Consider the following 19670-nt stretch of genomic DNA (forward strand, 5'->3'; position numbering starts at 1 on the left):
CTGTGTGCCAGTGAAACTATTTACAAAAACAGGCAGCAGGTCGGATTTGGCGGACAGACCACCGTCTGCCCATCTCCGTCCTAGAGCCGGTCCCTTGGTGTCTTGTCATTTCATACTCGGCCCCCACCCGAGTTAGAGGAGGACGCCGTTGAGAGCACGGGGCTGGGGAGCGAGACGGACTGTGTCAGCTTGATTCTGCCACTGACAAGCTGTGTGGATGCGAACAGGGGATGTTCCCTTCCTGGGCCTTCCTTCTGTCAGCTGAAAAATGAGATGTTTGGACTGTCAGTCGTTCCCCAAGCGTCAGAATTGTTAAGGCGAGCTCTCTAAAAATACATCCATGTGGGCTCAGCCCAGATAGAAGGTAAGGCCAGATTTCTTAGTTGCAGATATCAGAGTCCCATTAGCTAACTAGTCCTTCTAAAGCAGAAGAGATTTCATTAAAGGAGACCAGGCAGTTCCAAGAATCTCTGGGAGAGCCTTGGAATCCAGTGTATTTACTCCCCAGACAGGGACGAGACAGACAGGGATGAAACACAGACAAGAAGGGCGACCAGCTCTGCTGAGGACTGTTGCAGCACAAGTGTCACCTGGCATAGTGCGAGGGCCCGGACGCCAGAAACACCAGCCCAGCGGCCCCAGGCCAGCCAGGACCACGGTGCTTGTCAGCAAATCCTGAATCCCTTCCCAGCGGCTCTTTCGTAACCCATTTCTACATCTCAGTCCCAGAAGAGCATCTCCGACACGGGGCACCCCTGCTCCAAGCCTGCATTTAGCTGCAAGGGAGCCTGGCAGTGTAGTTTGCTGCTCATCCGCCTCTGCAGGGCAGGAGGACGAGCCGGGAAGGGGGTGAAAGGTGCTGAGTCAGCTGCTTACGGTATCCGCCACACCGGACTTAAGGGGGGTCCGTTTAGTGCCAAGGTCATCCAGGTTCATGCTGTAAGGGTGAGGCAAACTGGATCAGCTCACTGTCTGAAGAGCTGGTGAAAATCAATCCAGGGGACTCATCAATCCGTATCCTGGTTAAATGCTCACAGCTGAAGACTCTTTGCCCAGACCCTCCTCACCAGGGGGCGCTGTCCCATCCCAGCCGCCTAGGTCCATGACTCGTAGTTGGTGCTGTTGGGTACTCTGCCTGACAGGTGTTTTCCTCGTCCTGATAATTAATAAGTTCCAGTTGTGAGGAGGAGGCCAAAGGGACGGAGTGGTCCTTCCACCGAACAGAGTCAGCTTAAAGCTCTTTTCCTTTGCTCTCTTCCAGAAGCAGCAGTTTATTCAATGAGGTCGTACAGATGAACTTTGAAATAGCCAGCTTCAGCAGCCTCTCGGGGACACAGCCCATCACCTGGCAGGTGGAATACCCACGCAAGGGGACCACAGACATCGCTGTGTCTGAGATCTTCACCAGCCAGAAGGACCTGGTCGGCATCGTGCCCCTGGCTATGGTAAGACTCGTGTGATCAGGGGTGCTCCTGTGGTCAGCTGTCTGATTGCACCCTTGGGTCCTTCCTAGGATGCTTGCTGCCTTTGTTTTATGGGATGTCTGCTTTCAAAGCTTTCCATATCCCTACAGCTTGGAAGTTGCTACATTCAGTCATTCAGGCTTCCCCGACTCCAATTATTTTCACACCGGCTTCGGGACATGTGCCCTTTCCCTGTACCAAATTTTTAGTCTTTAGTTACTTTTTCTTCTCTGTGTCTACTCCAGTTCCTTTTTTTTTTTTTAATGTTCCTTTTTTATAAGGAAACTCTAGGCTGCTGTGTACATTAGGATAAATATGGTGTGCTGCTGCTCCTACAAACACCCCCAAAATCTCAGGTGTCTAAGACAATGTAACTTACTCTTGCTTATACCACGTGGCTTAAATGGTAGGGAGCTCTGTTCCACGCAGTCCTGCGGGGATCTAGATGGATGCATATGTCGTCGCCTTAGCTACAACATCAGGAACTCATGGCCTTCTTGGCCACAAAGACAAAGGAACAGTCAGAGAGTCACATGCAGGCTCTTCTAAGCAGTGGCCGACAAGTTGCATGTGATTACACACATCCCATTGGGCAGAGGGATGTGTCCCGTGGCCCCACCAGATCTCAAGAGGGCGGGGAAACATGGATGCAGGGGAAGAGTTCGATGAATAACCTGGTCTCTGCCTCGCTATGTAATAAGTCAAAATAGGACATAACACAAAGACAGTCTGTCTACGCAAACCCACGTTACCGACTTCAAGCTAGACCCTGTGCGGCTGGAAATAAGGAAGGAAGGAAGAGAAGGGGAGGGGACCAGATTGTAACTCTGCCTTGTGGCCACTCACCCATGTCTGTCATGTCCTGGGGCTCTTCTCTGGGGCCATTCCTCGGCGGGTGCGCAAGTGTAGAGACCCCCTCCTGGGGGGTTTCAGAGGCACGAGAAGTGTTCTGAAGCGTAGCTCCAGCTGTCTTTGCCAGAATTCGCCCTCACGGACACGGAGCTCGGCATGGATGTTCTAAAACCAACAGCTTTGGTATAAGTGGGCTTCATTGCCACCAGGTTGAGAAATAGATCAATTAGAGTTCTTTGAGCTACATGTGACAGACCACCCAACCCAAATTGGCTTAAGCACAATGAGAGCTTCACTGGCTCATGTAACTTCAAAAGTTTAGAAAAGTGTTTCTCAAGCGTTAATGTGCGTGTAGGTCACCGGACGATTCTTCTCGGATGCAGATTCTCATTTACAAGGTTAGGTAATCTTTTTTATTATCATTGAAGTATAGTCAGTTACAATGTGTCACCTTCTGGCATATGGCACAATGGGTTGGGTAGTTTTTTGTATATTATATATATTTTACTGAAATATAGTCAGTTTACAATGTTGTGTCAATTTCTGGCATACAGCACAGTGCTTTGGTCATACATGAACATACGTATATTCGTTTTCATATTCTTTTTCACCATAAGTTACTACAAGATATTGAATAGAGTTTCCTGTGCTCTACAGTAGAAACTTGTTGTTTATCTATTTTATATATATTAGGGGATATTTTTAAAGCTCATAAGTTATGTCACTGCCGCTGGTCAGCAGACCCCACGTTGAGGACTAAGGATGCAGGTGTGCAAATGATGTCATCCCGGAACATGGGGTCCCCTTCTCAGCATTGTGTTCCTCTTGGTTAGAGCCACCATCTGGGAGGTTCTGTCCTCAAGGTGGCTGCTGGCAGTGCCACATAACATTTTCATAGCACCGCGCCCAGGAGGAAACGAGTGAAAGGTCTCATTGCCAATCACCCAAGCAAACTCCTGGGATTGACTCTGATTGGATCTGATTGGCTTGGCTTGGGTCACGTGCCCAGCCTGAAGCCAATCACAGAAGCCAAAAGAAAGTGATGCTCTGATTGGTTGGGCCTGGGGAGCACCTCCCCCTGGAGCACGTTTGGAATCAGACTGAGAGCTGATAGGCATGGTGCACGGTGGGAAAATCTGTCTTCCACTGAAAGAGGGGGAAATGGACACTAGTCAGACACAAACAACAGATGTGTGCTACAGAAGGTATTCCGTACCATGGGGATTTGTTACTACTCTGAGGCTGGGGAGGGACTTCTCTTGACTCTTCTTGTCCCAGAAAAGGCATCGACAATCTATAGTCCATAGGCCAAGGTCAGTCTGCTGCCTATTTTGGTACGCCGTGCAAACTAGGGATGGCTTTTGCATTTTCAAAGAGCTGCATTTTAAACGGTTATGTAAGTAGCTTCTTAATATGCTCAGTTTTGCCTCTTGGCTCACAAACCCCAAAATATTTTCTCTCAGGCCCTTTAGAGAGAAAGTTTGCAGACTTCTGTCATAGGACACCAACATCAATTCTAGGGCTTAGCTCCTACCCTACCTGTCCCAAAAAGGTGGGACATCCAGACCCTGTGAAAAGTGAAGTCATCAGAAAGATACGAGATACTATTCGGACCAGCATTTCAGGGAACCACAAGAGAGCCCTCTCTGAAGCAAGGCATTATCGTTGTGCATTGTTCCTGTGATACCTTTAAGGTAAAATGAAATGACTACTCCTGTCCCATCCAGAATCCCTTTGTTTGCAAATAGCTGTAAATGAATTCACACCGGCTTCACCCGAAAGGTCACTGAGCGGCTCACATCTGCACGGAGTGAGCTCTGAGTTCCGAAGGCTGGATTTAAGAGCTCAAAGGATGTCATCATTTCACGTCCCCTCGAATGTACAACTTGACCTCAATTCTGCAAAGCAGTGTGGACAATTAGGAGCACTCCTAACAAGCAGACAATAAAAGAGGCGGTTTGGAGGAATTTCTATTCTCTTCTGTATTTTCCAAGTTTTTTTTTTTCCCTAGAATGAGCTTTTGTATATTTATAAGCAGCCAAAACATAAACTTTTATTGGAAGGAAGTAGCAAATACAACTGCAGCTTGACCAGAAGATGAGAAATTAAAAAAAAAAAAAAAAAAAAAAAAAAAAAAACAACTGAGCAAGAAGCAAGTCCTTCTGTTCCCTGTTAGCAGCCACTGAGTCAATCGGTCGGTCTTGAGAAAAATTAATTCCCCCAACTATTGTTCATCCTAAAGAGAAGCAAACTGCAGAAAGGTAAAACGGAGGCTGTCCGGATGGGAAATGGGCCTCGCTGGGGAAGTTCTCGCCTTCAGATCAGGCCTTCTCAAAGCCCGTTCCTAAATCCAGGAAGAAAGCCGTGGATCCATCGATGTGATGTTCGGTTCCCTTCTGTCTCACTCAGCAGCAGCTCCGACCCCAGGAAGTAAACGAGACGGAGGGAACAGAGGACAGGGCGCTCAGCTCTCCAGCCGAGTGGCCCCTCGGGGCGGGAGCCACCTGAATCCCACTGCGCCCCCTCCCCCCGCCCCAGCACTGCCCAGTGTGGAGAACGGGGACCCGCAAAGCGGCCATTTGCCCGCCCCTCTAGCAGGCCTGCAGCCACGCGACCCCTCCCGCGTGCGGGGCAGGAAGGCTCGAGGGCCCAGCCGCAGGGCCTCCGAGCATCTCCCACGCCTCCAGGCCCCGCCCCCTGCTCTCACCGCGCCCAATCAGCGGGGGAGGGCGGGGCCTGGCTGCGAGGACCACGGGCGCCCCATGGCGGCCTGGGACCAGCCTCCTCGCGGAGACAAAGGCGCGTCTTCAGCTCTCGGGGTTCAGTTCTTCTTTGACGTCAGAAAAAAGTACTCACGCTGCAGCTGAAACTCCACGAGCCGAGGCCAGGCGCAGCCCTGTGCGTGGAGTTCCTGCATGTTGTCTGCGGGGCTGCTGGTCTCTTTTCAAGAACAAAAAGGCGCAGAGTCCACTGGAGCGCACCCTGGTGGGCGGGCGCTGCGGGGGTGCCTCGTGGGCGATCCTGGAAGTCAGCAGCAAACAGACAGGGCTTGCCCTCGTGGGGCTGACACTCAGTGGCCGCTGGGGGGACAGACAGACGGCAGACAGGACCGGGTGGTGATGAAATGCTGTGACGACGAATAATGCAGGACAAGGGGGAGCACTTAGCAGTGTAACCGGTTTCCAGTCCTGTTAGTGTCTCGGAGTTTCTTCTTGCCCTTTATTTAAAAATAAAACACTAAATGTTATGCCAGAGAGGACAGGGACGTCTGATTTCAGCAGGTATAGGAAGGAGCCTTTTGCTCCAAGACTGACTTAAACCTGGATTGACTTGCCTGGGAGGTGGCAAAGTTTACCCGGAATTTGGGTGGGTTTTTTGTTTTTGTTTTTGTTTTTTTTGCAGGGAAGTTAATTAGGTTTAATTGATGAATTAATTAATTTTTAATGGCAGTACTGAGGATTGAACCCAGTACATTGTGCATGCTAAGTATATGCTGTACCAGTGAGCTGTACCCTCCCCCTACCCGGAATTTTGAAGAGTATCAAACAGCTATCATTTTTCACCTTTGCGAACTTAAGATGAAATCATTTTCCTTGACCCCTGAAACGTGGGGACTTGAGGGTTTTTTTTTTTTTCTGATTTAAGCTTTCAAAATTCCTAGAATGTGCCCATCTCTCTCTCTGCATAAAATCAAATTTCAAATAAAGTGGCTATCTCAAGGGCTGTTTAAAGGAGAAATTGCTACTTGTTCTCAAGCCTGCAAAGCGTTCGTCTTCATCTTCATCTCTCCGGGATGCCATGGAGATTCATTAAGGTATGGAAGATCCCTGGAGCCACTGGGCGGAAAGTGCAGCTAGAGAGGAGTGTGGGGAAAGGGCCAGCAGCCCTGCGGCCTTCTGCCCTGCTCCACCCTGCTCCCAGCCCGGGGGGCTGACCTGAGTAGAACTGCAGCCCCCAGCTTCCCTTGCCCTCTGGCTCCTGGTGGGGCTTAGTCAGTGGGAGGCACCAGAGGAGACTGGACAGAGCAGAGAGTCACCGTAGTGGGTTGAATTATGTCCCTGCCACAGACATGTTGATGTCTGATCCCCCTCCCACCCCATCCCACTCTCCCTACCCCCCTGATCCCTGACCCCGTGCCTATGAATGTGATCCTATTAGGATGTGGGATCTTTGCAAATGGGATTAAGTTAAAATGAGGCCATAAATCCGATGATGGGCGTCCTTCCCAGGAGAGTGGGACTTGGAGGAGACGGCATCTGAGGATGGTGGCAGAGCTTGGAGTGATGTGTCTACAGGCCAAGGAAAGCAGGCTGCCAGCAACCTACAGAATCTAGAACAGAGGCGAGGAAGGGTCTCCCCTAGCACCTTCAGAGGGAGCATTGCCCTACTGACACCTTTGATTTTGGGCTTCCAACCTGTGGAATCACAGAAAATGAATTTCTGCTGTTTTAAGCCACCCAGTTTGTGGGACTTTGTTACGGCACTTCTGGAACACTGATGCATCCCTGTCCCTCCCCATCTCCCTCCATCCTGTCCCTCCCCCTCCCCATCCCTTCCCCTCCCCCTCTCCTCCCATCCCTGCCCCTCCCCATCTTGCTGCCAGGGATGTGGTCCTCTGCATACAGCTCCTGTCTTGTCAAGGAGTCTGTTTCCCATGGTTCTTCTCTCTCTGGGTACCAGCAACTGAGCTGTTTAATGCAGGCTCCCACCTGGGACAGGTGTCTGGGTGCTTCACCCTCCCTGGCTCTTCCCTTTGATCCTGCCCACAGCTCAGTCATCACACACTCTCCAGTCCAGCCCTTCTGAGTGGGCCATCTGTTTCCAGCCAGGGTCCTGAGGGATACATGCTCTCGGCTCTCCTTCCCAGAGAACACACCGCGATTATGCTCAGTCTGTGTAGGGAGAGGTTAAGGGGTCTCATTGGAGTATCTGAGCCCTGTGGTCAGATTTTTCCACCCAGCGGCATCCTGTGGCTACCTCTCTGCATCCTTCGCCGTTGCTAAATTCAGAGAACCAGACATGGGGAACGGAACGTGCGTTAGCAGGCCCGTGCACTGTAGAGATGCTGTTGGATCCGCTTGTCAATCTGCAAGTGATGGATGACTTAACTCTGCTGTGGGGTCCATGGGGAGGCATGCTGGCAATATCCTGTGTTGGAGAGAGAGATGAAGGCAGGCACTTCAAAGAACCGAGGGACATCTCCTTTGACGGGGATTGGAGAATATTATTTTTTAAAAGACAATGAAAAAATAATGTTTTATTGTTTCCCGAAAACACCCTGCCCTGATCTCATGCTCCCTCTCCAACTTGAAAATTTTACATTTGTAATTCTCCAGGAGTATTTTAAGGATGACTCCTTAGTCATTCTAGGCAATTGAAAAATATGTGCTCGGTTGAAAAATAACTCTCTGGGCAGAACAAGTGTTTCCTTGTCACGGCTGGGGATTTACTTTCGAATTAAATGTAAGACTAGCCCTCCCTCAGCTAACCAGTGCAGATTTGTGCCTAAAGAGTCTATCTATGACTCACCGGAAGCTGTTTTGACTTGGTGGTAATGGTTTCGAGGTTGCTGATTAATTGTCCAATAAGTGGCACCTTCTCCACTGCCTGCCATGAAGAAGGTGCTCCAGAAAGGTGCTCATTATTGCCTTTCATATTCTCATCACCGTTACCTGATCTTGAGCCTCCCCATCAGTAGAAGGAAGGGGTGGGAATGAGAGATGGCAGGAGAGTTAGCAGGCCAGCTCGGTCTTCCTCCGCACCCTGAATGTCGGTCGGAGCCTGCGAATTATGAGATGGAGGGAGGGAAAGCCACAAGCCACCTTCTCACTTTCCACAGCGTCCACCTACCACCGAGTTTGTCGTTTATTTAGTATTTTTCTCTTAGTAGAGAGCAGTAGAGGAATTGGGAGCTCAGCCTTGGGAACCAACTCTATTGGCGTGAGTCCCAGCTCTGCTTCTGAATGGCTGTGTGAACTTGGACAAGTGGCTTGACCTCTCTGTGCCTCAGTTGCCTTCTCTGTAAAGTGAAAGAAAGAAAGAAAGAAAGAAAGAAAGAAAGAAAGAAAGAAAGAAAGAAAGAAAGAAAGAAAGAAAGAAAGAAAGAAAGAAAGAAAGAAAGAAAGAAAGAAAATGGAGGGAGGGAAGAAAGGAAGACAGAGAGAGAAAATTACAGTGGGCCTCACCAGAGCTGAGACAGTCCTGAATGTCTGGCCCACAGCTACTCTCTGACCTAATGACCTTCCCGCCTCCCCTGCCACCACATTCCAGCCACAGGGCCTTTGCACTTGCTGTTTCCTGTGTCTGGAGCCTCTCCCTCAGATTCCATACTGCATGTTCCCCCACATGAATCTGCTCAGGCTGATTCAGTGGCCTTATCACAACCCAGTGGCCCTCTCTGCTCTGACTGCCCTTTCTTTCACAGTGTGACAGAAAATCCCAGGTTTATTTGTGTGTTCATGGTCTGAATTTCCCCACTGGGATGTCAGCTCCAAGAGGGCAGGGGCCACTCTGTCAGCAGCATCTAAAGCAATGCCTAGCACATAGTAGATGCTGAATAAGGAGCTGTCGATTGAATGAATGAATGACCCATTGAATCAGTCCTCCCCACCCAAGTGTAAGCTCCTCCATGTAAGGGACCCTTCTCTTTTCCATCATGTGGTCACCAGCACCTGGCTCTGCTCCGGCCAAAAGGACATTGCTCTGGAATACTTGTTGCCAAAATTTATCCAGCCTGAAGGAACACATGTGCTTCTTTTTGTTGGGCGCGTGGTTAGTGGGGCCAAGGGTAACATGAAACAACCATCAGCCTTTATTCTGTAGCCCTATGATTGGATCGGCACTTGGGGCAGGTGAGAGCATCAATCTGTGAATGAATTAATAATTCATTTTCAGTCACTGTCATGCAGGACAGAAAAGGCAACATTTTGGAGGAGTGTGTGGTACAGAAGCCCTTGGGGGTCCCCGAGACCCTTTCAGGGAGGCTGAGACGAAAACCATTTTCATCATAATACTGTAATAGTTATTTACTGATGTATAACAAGTTACCCCAAGATGTAGTGGCTTAAAATAGCAACAAAGAGCCAGGAATTCAGGACCAGCTCTGCTGGAGTGGGGGGGTGGGCAGTTCCGTCTCAAGGTCTTTCGTGAGTTTGCAGTTGAGATGCTGGCTGGAGCTGCATCATCTGAAGGCTTGACTGGGGCTGGAGGGCATACCTCCAAGTGCCTCGTTTCCATGGCCGGCAGGTTAGATCCTCTCCAGTGGGTTGCTTGAGTGGCCTCCCAACGTGGCAGCTGGTTTCCCCTGGAGACCAGAGTGGAAACAGCAAAGCCTCTTATGACAGCCTCAGTGATCACACACCCTCAGTTCCCTGTATTCTGACCCCATCAACCGTCTCTGATTCGGTGTGGGAGAGGATGACGCACGGGCGTGGCTCCCAGGAGGCAAGGATTACTGGAGGCCATTTGGAGAGACTGACTCGCCAAATGCAATGACGTGATTTGCCCTTTTCACTCTCTGTCACAAGTGCGCAGAGGCATGGGACGGTGTCTTCCCTCTTAACAGCTAATGCAAGGTGTGCTTTTGTCATCTTGAGTTTCCAGAAGTTCCGGTTTTAATTTCTAATACAATGAGTATCGCTCCGCATAACCTACGTAAGCCATAGCTCTTTGGGATCCGCAGTAATTTTTAAGACTGTAAAGGGACCCCGAGACCAAAAAGTTTGAGAGCCCCTGACCTGGTAAGGAAGGCTGGGAGAGATGGGTACTAGAATAAAAAGACATGCTTAGGGAGAGGTGAAGGCCAGACTTCGTCTTCCTGAGCAAGCAGTTCTTTACAAGTGTGCCAGTTAACTGTGAGCGGGGATTTTTATTCATTATGTATCTTTCCAACTAGAATCCTCTTCATGTGACTTTCCCTTCAAAAAAATCATGATTAATATTCCCAAGGCAATGGGAAAACAGCCAAAAGGAGACGTCAAGCTACCTGTAGTAGAGGCTTCATGGGCAGAATGACCTGTTGGTTCATTCCTTGAACAAACTGTTATTGGCTGTCCACAGTACGCCAGATGAATGTCCTAGATTTTGAGTAACCAAAATAACCAAGGGTCCTGCTTACCTGCTACGTGAATGAACATGCCCTTCATTAATGACATCGGAAGGAAAAGAGGCTGGGCTGGGTTTAGAAGCCTGACTTCTCTGTCTTGGGAAAGATGCTGTGAAAATAACATGTGTGTTTCCTCTTCCTAATTCGTGTCCTAAGGGAAGGTCCAAACCACTGGTCCAAGCAGAGTCTTCATGCAGATTAGAAAGAGGTTCCCCTCCATAAGACACTAGACTCCCCTCTGTCAGAAATTATACTATATCTGTGATGTGAACGGGGAGCCCTTGTGCAGTGTGAAACCTGACCAACTGTACTTGGCAGCCCTGCCTGGACTTATCTGCAAGCCAAGTAAAACCCACTTTCCTTAGTTACAGGGGAAGAGATGCTATCTAGCTGTTGTTCATTCTTCTGTCAGTTTTCCTTTCAACCTCATTTGAGGTTTTAGCACCAGACTAAGGGCTCTGATTTTCGCCTTGTCTGTGTCAAGAATCTAAAGTGACTGTTATTAGTGGCTTGAGGTTCTTGGTGTGCCTTTTACCTCCTTCCCTTCCAAAAGGGCCTTGAAAAGGTGCGATTTATTAGAAAACTAGTCTATGAGAAGTTTATAATTCCTTTCCAATGACTACTGTCAGGCAGTCCTGGCAGTGACGGCGTCCTCACTCTTGCTGATAAATGCTGGCTGGGGTGGGTGTACACTTCACCCACAAAAAGGATAAATGATCAAGTTACTCAGAGCAGGAACTTTAAACCCACTCACTCTCATCAGACCTGAAATTCACTTACAAATGCGAATATTATCTCAGATGCCTGCTTGCATAATATTAAGAGATTCTAAATAACAAACTTTCTAAGATACTGCGTTGTGTTCTGTAATGGAAGAAAAGGGAAAAAAAAAATAGTTTTCCAAATGCTTGCAGAATCTTTGCTGTGCTCTAGTGCAGACATCACTGACACCAAATTCCCTGCATACTAAAATTTCTTGAGAATAAAAAATGAAAGGAATTGTTAATGGAATTTCATTTTCAAGAACCTTAGGTGGGTGCCAATTTGAATGAGAATTCATCTTGGTATTTTGCTTTATAAATTAATATAAGAACATCTAGATGAAATGAGACTTTTTTTTGTCTCCAGCTGGAGTTTGTCACGGAGTTTAAAAAGGTCAAAATCGGCACATTCATTTATTTTATTGAAAAGCGTTCCCTTTTGCCTTCCAAACGCACAGGTGAGAGGGTTCCAGCTTTCCCTTTGAGGGACCACCTACGACCAGGTTACATAGGAACCCCTGAAATGGATCTCCATTAACTCAAAGCAACCTGCCGCGAAGGTATAACCCCTCGCGGCTGCAGTCAAATATTCGAAGAGCCCCGGGCAGTTTGTAATTCTGTTTCTGACTCTAAAGAGAACTCCTGAGCCGCCGTGGCTGACCGAACGGATACCGTTTACCCGGCGCACAGTCCTGCCGAGCCGCCTCCCTGCCCCAAGTCCTGCCCCGGGTGAGAGTTGCCCTTTGCTCACAGGTTATGGGAGAGCCCAAAGCTGAGGGCAGAAGTAGTGCGTGCTGCACGTGGTGCGTTCAAGGGCCCCGGAAGGTGTCCCGCCACTTCCTGATTCTCCCCCAGAAAGCCCCTCCATCTCACCTCTATTAATCCACTCACTCAGGGTGGACAGCCATCCTTCCTCCCTGCAGCCAATCCAGAGTCTGAGAGACCAGCTCAAAGGCTGTAGCTATGGTCTAAGGCTTTTCTTTTTTTTTCTTTTTTTTTTTTTTACTGTAACCCTTCCAAATTACTCTTGCTGTCTGATTTTTAGGGTGTCACCCCTATGCCCCTCTCCTCTCTGCAAAGAGCTGGACTGGATGCCTTTCTTGGTCCTGTGAGTGGCCAAAGGCCACAATGAGTCGTAACCCCCTTCCCTGACATCTGCTCAGCACTCTACAGTTTATACAGTACTTTCCCGAACTGGTCTTGTTTTATGTTCGTCAGTGTCAGTCATGGAAAATCCTCCGTAGAGGCAAACATCACCAGTGTCCCTCTGAAAATGCGGCCGTGTGGTCCTGGGGACTCTAACCTCATAGGGCCAGAGGCAAAAACTAGCCAGACTCTTCAGAATCTGTAGCCACCCCAGTTTGGTGAATTCGTGAGATCCAAGTTTGCTGAATCACACTGAGATTCATTTCTGTGATAATAATAATTACCACCTCCTGAGGGCTGGCACTGTCCTAAGGACTTCATCGTCATCGCTTCATGTAATCCTCATGGCAGCTGCTTCGGCAATGTCTGAGCATAGATCATCTTCAGTTTGTGGGCAAAGAGCAGTGAGGCCGGTGGGCGGAGCTAACATTCCTGCAGTTACACAGCTTGGAAAGGGTGCAAATGGGGTTTGAGCTCATACCCAGTTCCAGTGTCTGTCTTCTTCAGCTTCATACTTTATAGTGGAAAATATTTACGATAAAAGGATGCACAGGAGGAGGTGAATGATGGTGAAGCTGTTAATGATGGTGGTGGTGATGATGATGGTGGTGATGGTGGTGGTGGTGATGATGGTGATGATGATGGTGATGATGGTGGTGATGGTGGTGGTGATGGTGGTGGTGATGGTGGTGGTGATGATGATGACGATGGTGGTGATGGTGGTGATGATGGTGGTGATGGGGATGATGGTGGTGGTGATGACGATGGTGATGATGGTGGTGATGGTGGTGGTGATGATGATGACGATGGTGGTGATGATGGTGGTGATGGGGATGATGGTGGTGGTGATGACGATGGTGATGATGGTGGTGATGGTGGTGATGGTGACGGTGGTGGTGATGATGACGGTCTTGGTAATAGTGATGATACCATCTCTGAGAACAGCTAAAACTCAGATCTGATGAGTAAGAAGGTTGGAGAAAGAGAATAATGTCTTTGATTCAAAAGGAGCTGTCAATTTATTGAAGAGATTTACTTCTTTCCTTCCTTGTGTTCCAAGTTCACTCTGACAGTAGTTCCCAAGGGTGAGCAGCGACAACATCTCATACATGGGTTCCTCACAGGAATAGATCATGGCCTTCCCGTAGGGTGACCAGTCATCCCAGTTTGCTGGGACTGAGGAGGTTCCCAGGATATGGGACTTTCAGTTTTAAAACTGGGGCAGTTTGGGCAAACCAGGATGAGCTGGTTTATCTTCCTCCCAAATTGACTTTGTTGCCACACACAGGATGTGTATGGTCCACTGTCATTATTTTAAGACCATCTTGTTGCTTTATAAGCAGAGATTCTTAACTGGACAAAAATCCTTTGTCTTAACGCAGCTGGAAAATGAGTTTTGTTTGCAGTCCGTACATATCAATTGGAAGATTTCACACAAATACGTTCAGATTCCTGACTTCTCTTGAAAGAATCAGAAGATCCGGCAATCCGTGGCCCAGATTTTCATGTGACAGCAGCTAGTGGAGTCCTTTGGACCAGCATAAACTAGGGTCTGCAAAAGTTTCTGCCAACTCTGTTTCATCCTTTTGTTTTGCCTGCCTAAACTCTGGAGGCATCTCAGCTGAAATAACGCACAGGATTTGCACAGTGCTCGGCATTTAGAAAGTACTCAGCTGTCTGCGTTTATGGTGCCTTCTCAGTAACTGCACCTCTTAACCCAAGCGCACCGCAACCAGTCAGCAGCAGAAAGGAACGGAGTGCTGGCGCGGGCTGCAGCATGCCTGGACTTCGACGGCATCTTGCTAAGAAAAAGAAGCCAGCCCCGATAGTCTGCATGTTATGAAATTCCATTGATAGGAGATGCCGGAATAGGGAAACCCAGAGAGAAAGAAAGTAAGTTTGTGGATGCCCGGGCTGGGAGGGCATAGTGGTGACAGCTGAGAGATACGGGGTTTCTTTTTAAGGGTGATGTGCTATGAAAGTTATTGTAGAGATGGGACACCACTCTGTGGGTCTGCTCAACACAATTAGGTTACACGCTTTAAATGGGTGAATGGTATGGCATGTGAAGTGTATCTCAAGCAGTTTTTTTTTTAATTGATGGAGCCTAGTTCAATTTCAAGTGCAAATGCTGCACCCCTTTGAGGTCATAAATGTCTGAAAGGATGAAGAGAGATACAGGAGGCTCTCGGGGAAGGCGTGAACCCATCCCTGGGGAGAATGTAGACCCTAGAAGCCAAGAGCCCGGGTTTGAGTCCGGACACCCAGGACCGCCAGTCCACGCTGGTACCCGGGTCCTCCCCACTGCCACGTGATGGGTCGCCCTTCACACATCCAGGTCCAGCCTCCAGGCCTTTGTCTACACTATCGTCCCCACGTGGACACGTCTTCTGTCACCTCCCTCACTGACCCACGTCCACTGTCTCCTTCTATAATAACAGTAGGCCAGTCACAGCAGACGTGTCTCCCAGTATCACTACCAGACTGGGATGGATATGGCCAGGTCCTGACCCCCAGTCCCGAGGAGAGTGACCTTATTTGGAAATGAGGTCTTTGCAGATGTGATTAAGGTGAGGATTGAGATGGGATCGTCGCAGATCAGGGCGGCCCTAAATCCGACGAGCGTCCTTGTGAAAGATGGAAAAGGAGACACAGGGACACAGAAGAAGACCGCATGAAGACGGAGGCAGAGACTGAGGGGTGCGGCCACAAGCCAGAGAATGGCAGGGGTGCGGCCACCGCCGGAAGCTGGGGGAGGCAGGAAGGACGCTTCTGTAGAGCCTTAGGAGGGAGCACAGCCCGGCTGACACCTTGACCTCGGACTTCTGGCCTTCAGAACCGTGAGAGAATAAATGTCTGTTGTTTGAAGCCACCAAGTTTATGGTTCTCTGTTACAGCGGCCTTTTTAAAGAAGAGGAGGCTGAGGCCCAGAAAGGCTTAGCAACTTGCCAAGGACACACAGCTCATGAGCGGCCGACTGTGGTTTGAATCAGGTGCTTTGTGCTGCGATCTCCACTCCACCAGCTGGGACGGCCGGGCAGAGACCCAGGAGGGGTTTCAGCGAGCGTCAGACAAACTGGGAGCAGCGACTGTCTGACCGTCTCCAGGCTGTCCCCACCCCTACGCCTGTGATCATCTCTCACCGACCCTCACAGACCACTGCTTCCTTGCATTTGCCGGAAAAACCGCAGAGGCAACAAAAACAAGCTCTCGTTCCCTTAATCACTTGAAAGAAAGAGGCAAGATCTCTCTTCTCCCCAGGCTCCTATTTGTCTGCGTCAGGAACTGCATGCGGGACACAGGACTTTGACGACCGGATGACCGCGTCTGCTTCTCAAAATTAAATCTGCCCAGCCGAGCCCAGGCAGAGGAAGCTGGAACATTTCCCCACTAATTTGCAAAAGGTCTGCATTCATCGGCGGGCTCAGCCCAGGGGCGGCCGGGGGGCCTCGGGGCTGCTGCTGTCTGGCTCAACCCTCTTGATGTGGACCTCACGTCCTGGTGGATCCTCGCAGACTTCTCAGCAGACACACTCCTTAACGATTAAGGAGGAGAGCAGGGATGCTCGGCCCAGCCAGCGGGAGAGACACCACCCAGCCGGCAGCTCTAGTGCACGTGCCGTGCCAGCAGCAGCCAGAGGATGCTCTGCGCGCCCTGGAAACCTCCTAATTCAGACACTGCATTTGCTGGTGTAGACGAGGGCCAGATACTTTTTTTTAATCCTGATTTTACGAGGAAATTAGAGATAGTGGCATGTGAAATACTTGTAATTTTAGATAGATGATAGATAGATAGATAATGAATTTAAATGGTTGGCAGCATAAAACATTTTATTGTTATGTTTGCTACATTAAGCTTTTTCTGACTACCCTTCTCATTTTCTTCAGATTTTTTCTTTTTCATTTTTTTTCTTTTTTTGGTTGGTGATAGACCAGAATGTCTCCTTGCTGTCCTATTATCTGGTTCTTTTCAAATTCTCTTTAACACACACATTAAATTTGATGCTAGAGCCATGGTTCAATGACCCTGAGCCAAAACCTACCCTAGTCATTCATTTCATCCTGGAGTGTTAGGGAAATTTAAATACGACAGAACTAGTCATCGCGAAATGCAAATTAAAGCATCATTATGCTTGCTAGAATGGCTGAATTTTTTTTAAATAGACTATACTTCAGTTTTTAAAAAAAAGACAGATCATCTCAAGTGTTGGCCTGGATGTGGGGAAACTGGAATCTGCCTGTGTCGGTGGCGGGAACATAAAATGATAAGCCGTTTGGCAGTTAATCAACGCATTACGTGCTCGCGTGCCTGCGAGCCGGTGACTCTACCCCTAGCTGTCTGAGGAATGGAAACCACCTGCCCGCCCGGAGACGGGGGGACAAACATTGTGACACAACACTGCTCGTAACCGCCGCAAACTGGGATCAGTCCAAATACCCGTCCACTTGGGAAGCGGAAACAAATTGAGGGACAAAGAACAGAACACTGTTTGGCAGTAAGAAGGGGAAAAAAGCCACTAAGGCAGCAGACAACTTGGAGGAAAGAAGCCAGGCACACACACACACACACACACAAATTACATATTGTAGGAGTCCACAGTAGGAAATTTCTAGAAAAGACAAAACTTGCGAGACGGGAAGCCCGTCGGTGACTGCCTGGGGCCCGATGCAGGAGCAGAGATTAACCGCCGACGGCCCAAGGGGAGCGCAGGCTGATGAAAGTGTTCTGAGGCGGAAGAGCGGTGGCGGTTACCGCCGCTGCGTGAGGCCACGGACGTTGGTCACACTGCGCAGTTACAACGGGTAGGTTGCGTAGTGTGTGTACTTGTCCTCAAAAGGGCCCTGGGGCCGTCAAAGGGCTCGGGGAGTAAACTGCATTCTACTCTTAACCCGGGGGATGCAGGTTGTGGCTTGTTTGTTCAGAAAAAGTCAGGAACTGGGGAGACCTCTCCGTTTGCTGCGAGGCCGTGTTACTGATCTCGGCCACTAGGGGGTGCTGTCACCCATTGCTAACGAGGGAGACGCTCGGTTTTCAATGTGTGATTGCAGCCAAGGAGGATTCATGGGGCGTTTTGGAGAAACGTGGGCAGGCAGTGCTGAGAGCAGCATGAGTTCTCTGTGCCAACAACTAGCGTGGTATTCACTGGGCAGTGAGATGTGGGAACCTTCTGGCCATCGCCGAGGCAGCCCACAGACTCAGAGCGGACCCCTGGCCCTGCCCGTGCGTCCCGGCCCCTGGAGAAGGCCTGGGATACCAGCCGTGCTTGTGCCCAGACCGCCGAGCGCTGGGGCAGACGTGGAGCCGGGGACGCGCCCAGCTCAGCGAGGGTCCCTCCCTCCCATCACCTCGCCACTGCACCCCCCCCACCCCGGACCAGCTGGGTGCTCTCGGCATTCACCCGGCGGCGTCTTCTTGACAATGTGGGGCGGCCCCTGTTGCCCAGATTCAGTCGTGCTGCCCGTCCTGTTCCTGAGTCTGACCACCCGTTCTGGGACCCAAGATCCTTCTGTCAAATTCCCTTTGGCTTGAGTTGTGCAGAGTTCATTTCTGAGCTCGCAACCCCAAAGGCGCACTTGGTAAAAAGCTCTCTGTGCGATTTGGATGAGCACCAGGCAAGCCCCTTCCACGACCCTCCCCTCTTAGGCCCCACAGCTGTGGGCTCAAGATCTCACCATCGGTGCCTCGTGCCTCCGAGTTAGCATCTCCCTCGCCCTGGGGGAGCCCAGTGGCCCTGGCAGGGGCCTCCAGTTAGCTCAGTGCATCGTGCTTGAGCATGAGTGTGTCTACTGGAGAGCTGGCTGTGTCCACGTGGACGCCATGCTGGCTCCTTTGGGGGACATGTCGGCCTACGTCCCGACTTGCCGGCTTCCGGAAGAGGTGAGAGCTGGGATTTAAGCGATTCACACAAAGCTTATTTATCATATTCACGCAAAGCTGGGTGCAGGTCACCCTGGGCTCTGTTCTATCCAGTGGCTTAGGGATTTGACTCATGCCATCCTGCACCCAGCGTTGCCCCACCAGGGAGAGAAAACAGAGACCTGGACTATTTACAACAGCCAAGACATGGACACAGCCTAAGCGTCCATTGACAGATGACTGGATAAAGAAGATGTGGTGTGTGTGCGTGTGTGTGTATTACATATATATAGTGGAATACTACTCTGCCATAAAAAAGAATGAGATAACGCCATTTGCAGCAACATGGATGGACCTAGAGATAATCGTTACTTAAGTGAAAAGTCAGACAGAGAAAGACAAATATTATATGATGTCATGTATATGTGGAATCTAAACAAATGACACAAATGAACTTATTTACAAAAGAGACTCACAGACAGAGAAAACAAACTTACAGTTACCAAAGGGGAAAGAGGGAAGGGGGATAAATTAGGAGTTTGGGATGAACAGATGCACACTACCTTATATGGAATAGATAAAGAACAAGGATTTACCATACAGCACAGGGAACTATATTCAGTACCTTGTAATGGCCCATCATGGAAAAAAAAACCTGAGAAAAGAATCTGAGAAAGAAGAGCTGAATCACTTTGCTGTACACCTGAAACTAACCCAGCTTTGTAAACCAACGACGCGCCAATAAGAATAAAAAGCAGAGAGCTGGTCCACTGGCTCTGACCTGCCTCAGCCCAGAAGGGAAACACACCAGCTGCCCCCGCATGGGTCATGGGCCACAAGGGGACTGGGATACCTGACCTTCTCAGTGACTCAGGAAGGAGAGGAGGGCTGGGCACGGAAGCACACCTGGAATATCTCTGACACCAGCTGTGTGTTGTTGGTGACAGAGAGGGTCCCAAGGTACAGGAGCAACACAGGTAGGACTGGCCACTTCTGCCCGCTCCCTAGTGTCCCTGGGGCAGCCTCTGCCCCCAGGACTGGCCTGTGAAACATCCTTGACTCACAGCCATTGCATCTGTCTATACTTCCGTGAGGCAAAAAGATCAAAAACAGAAAGCGACTACATCATTGAGAAATAAAGGACATATTTCTCAACTGCCGCCTTTCTTGCAAAAAAAAAAAAAAAAGTGACATCTCGCTGGGAAGTTGATGTCTCGTATTCCGTGTGCCATCCCAAAGGGCGGTTCCGTTTAATAACTCAGTTACAGCACTGGACCTTCTGCCGACTCTTGCCTTCTTAAATTGAATTGTTTTTTTGTTTTAAATGAACATTTTGGAATAGGTTCTCCATCTTGTATTAGAAGCCAATTGACGGATAACTCGAGTTCGGCTCCCGCACCCCAGTTTGCGCTGTGAATGAATTGGAAGTAAATGAGGTGGGAGTTGGGCTTCCCTGTAGTGACAGAAGCCAGAATTACTGGTCCGTGG

The 19670-nt window shown here is 49.5% G+C and overlaps 1 protein-coding gene across 1 annotated transcript in view; it reads left to right on the forward strand.

The window, feature by feature from the left end:
- Positions 1 to 19670, forward strand: part of TMEM132C (transmembrane protein 132C) — a 302785-nt gene that overhangs the window by 242826 nt on the left and 40289 nt on the right. The window contains exon 4 of the mRNA XM_031443280.2: positions 1262 to 1445. Within this exon, the coding sequence (XP_031299140.2) occupies positions 1262 to 1445 (184 nt within the window). The remainder of the gene's footprint in view (positions 1 to 1261; positions 1446 to 19670) is intronic.

The sequence above is a fragment of the Camelus dromedarius genome, chromosome 31, assembly GCF_036321535.1.
Source record: "Camelus dromedarius isolate mCamDro1 chromosome 31, mCamDro1.pat, whole genome shotgun sequence".
NCBI classification, from domain to species: Eukaryota; Metazoa; Chordata; class Mammalia; order Artiodactyla; family Camelidae; genus Camelus; species Camelus dromedarius.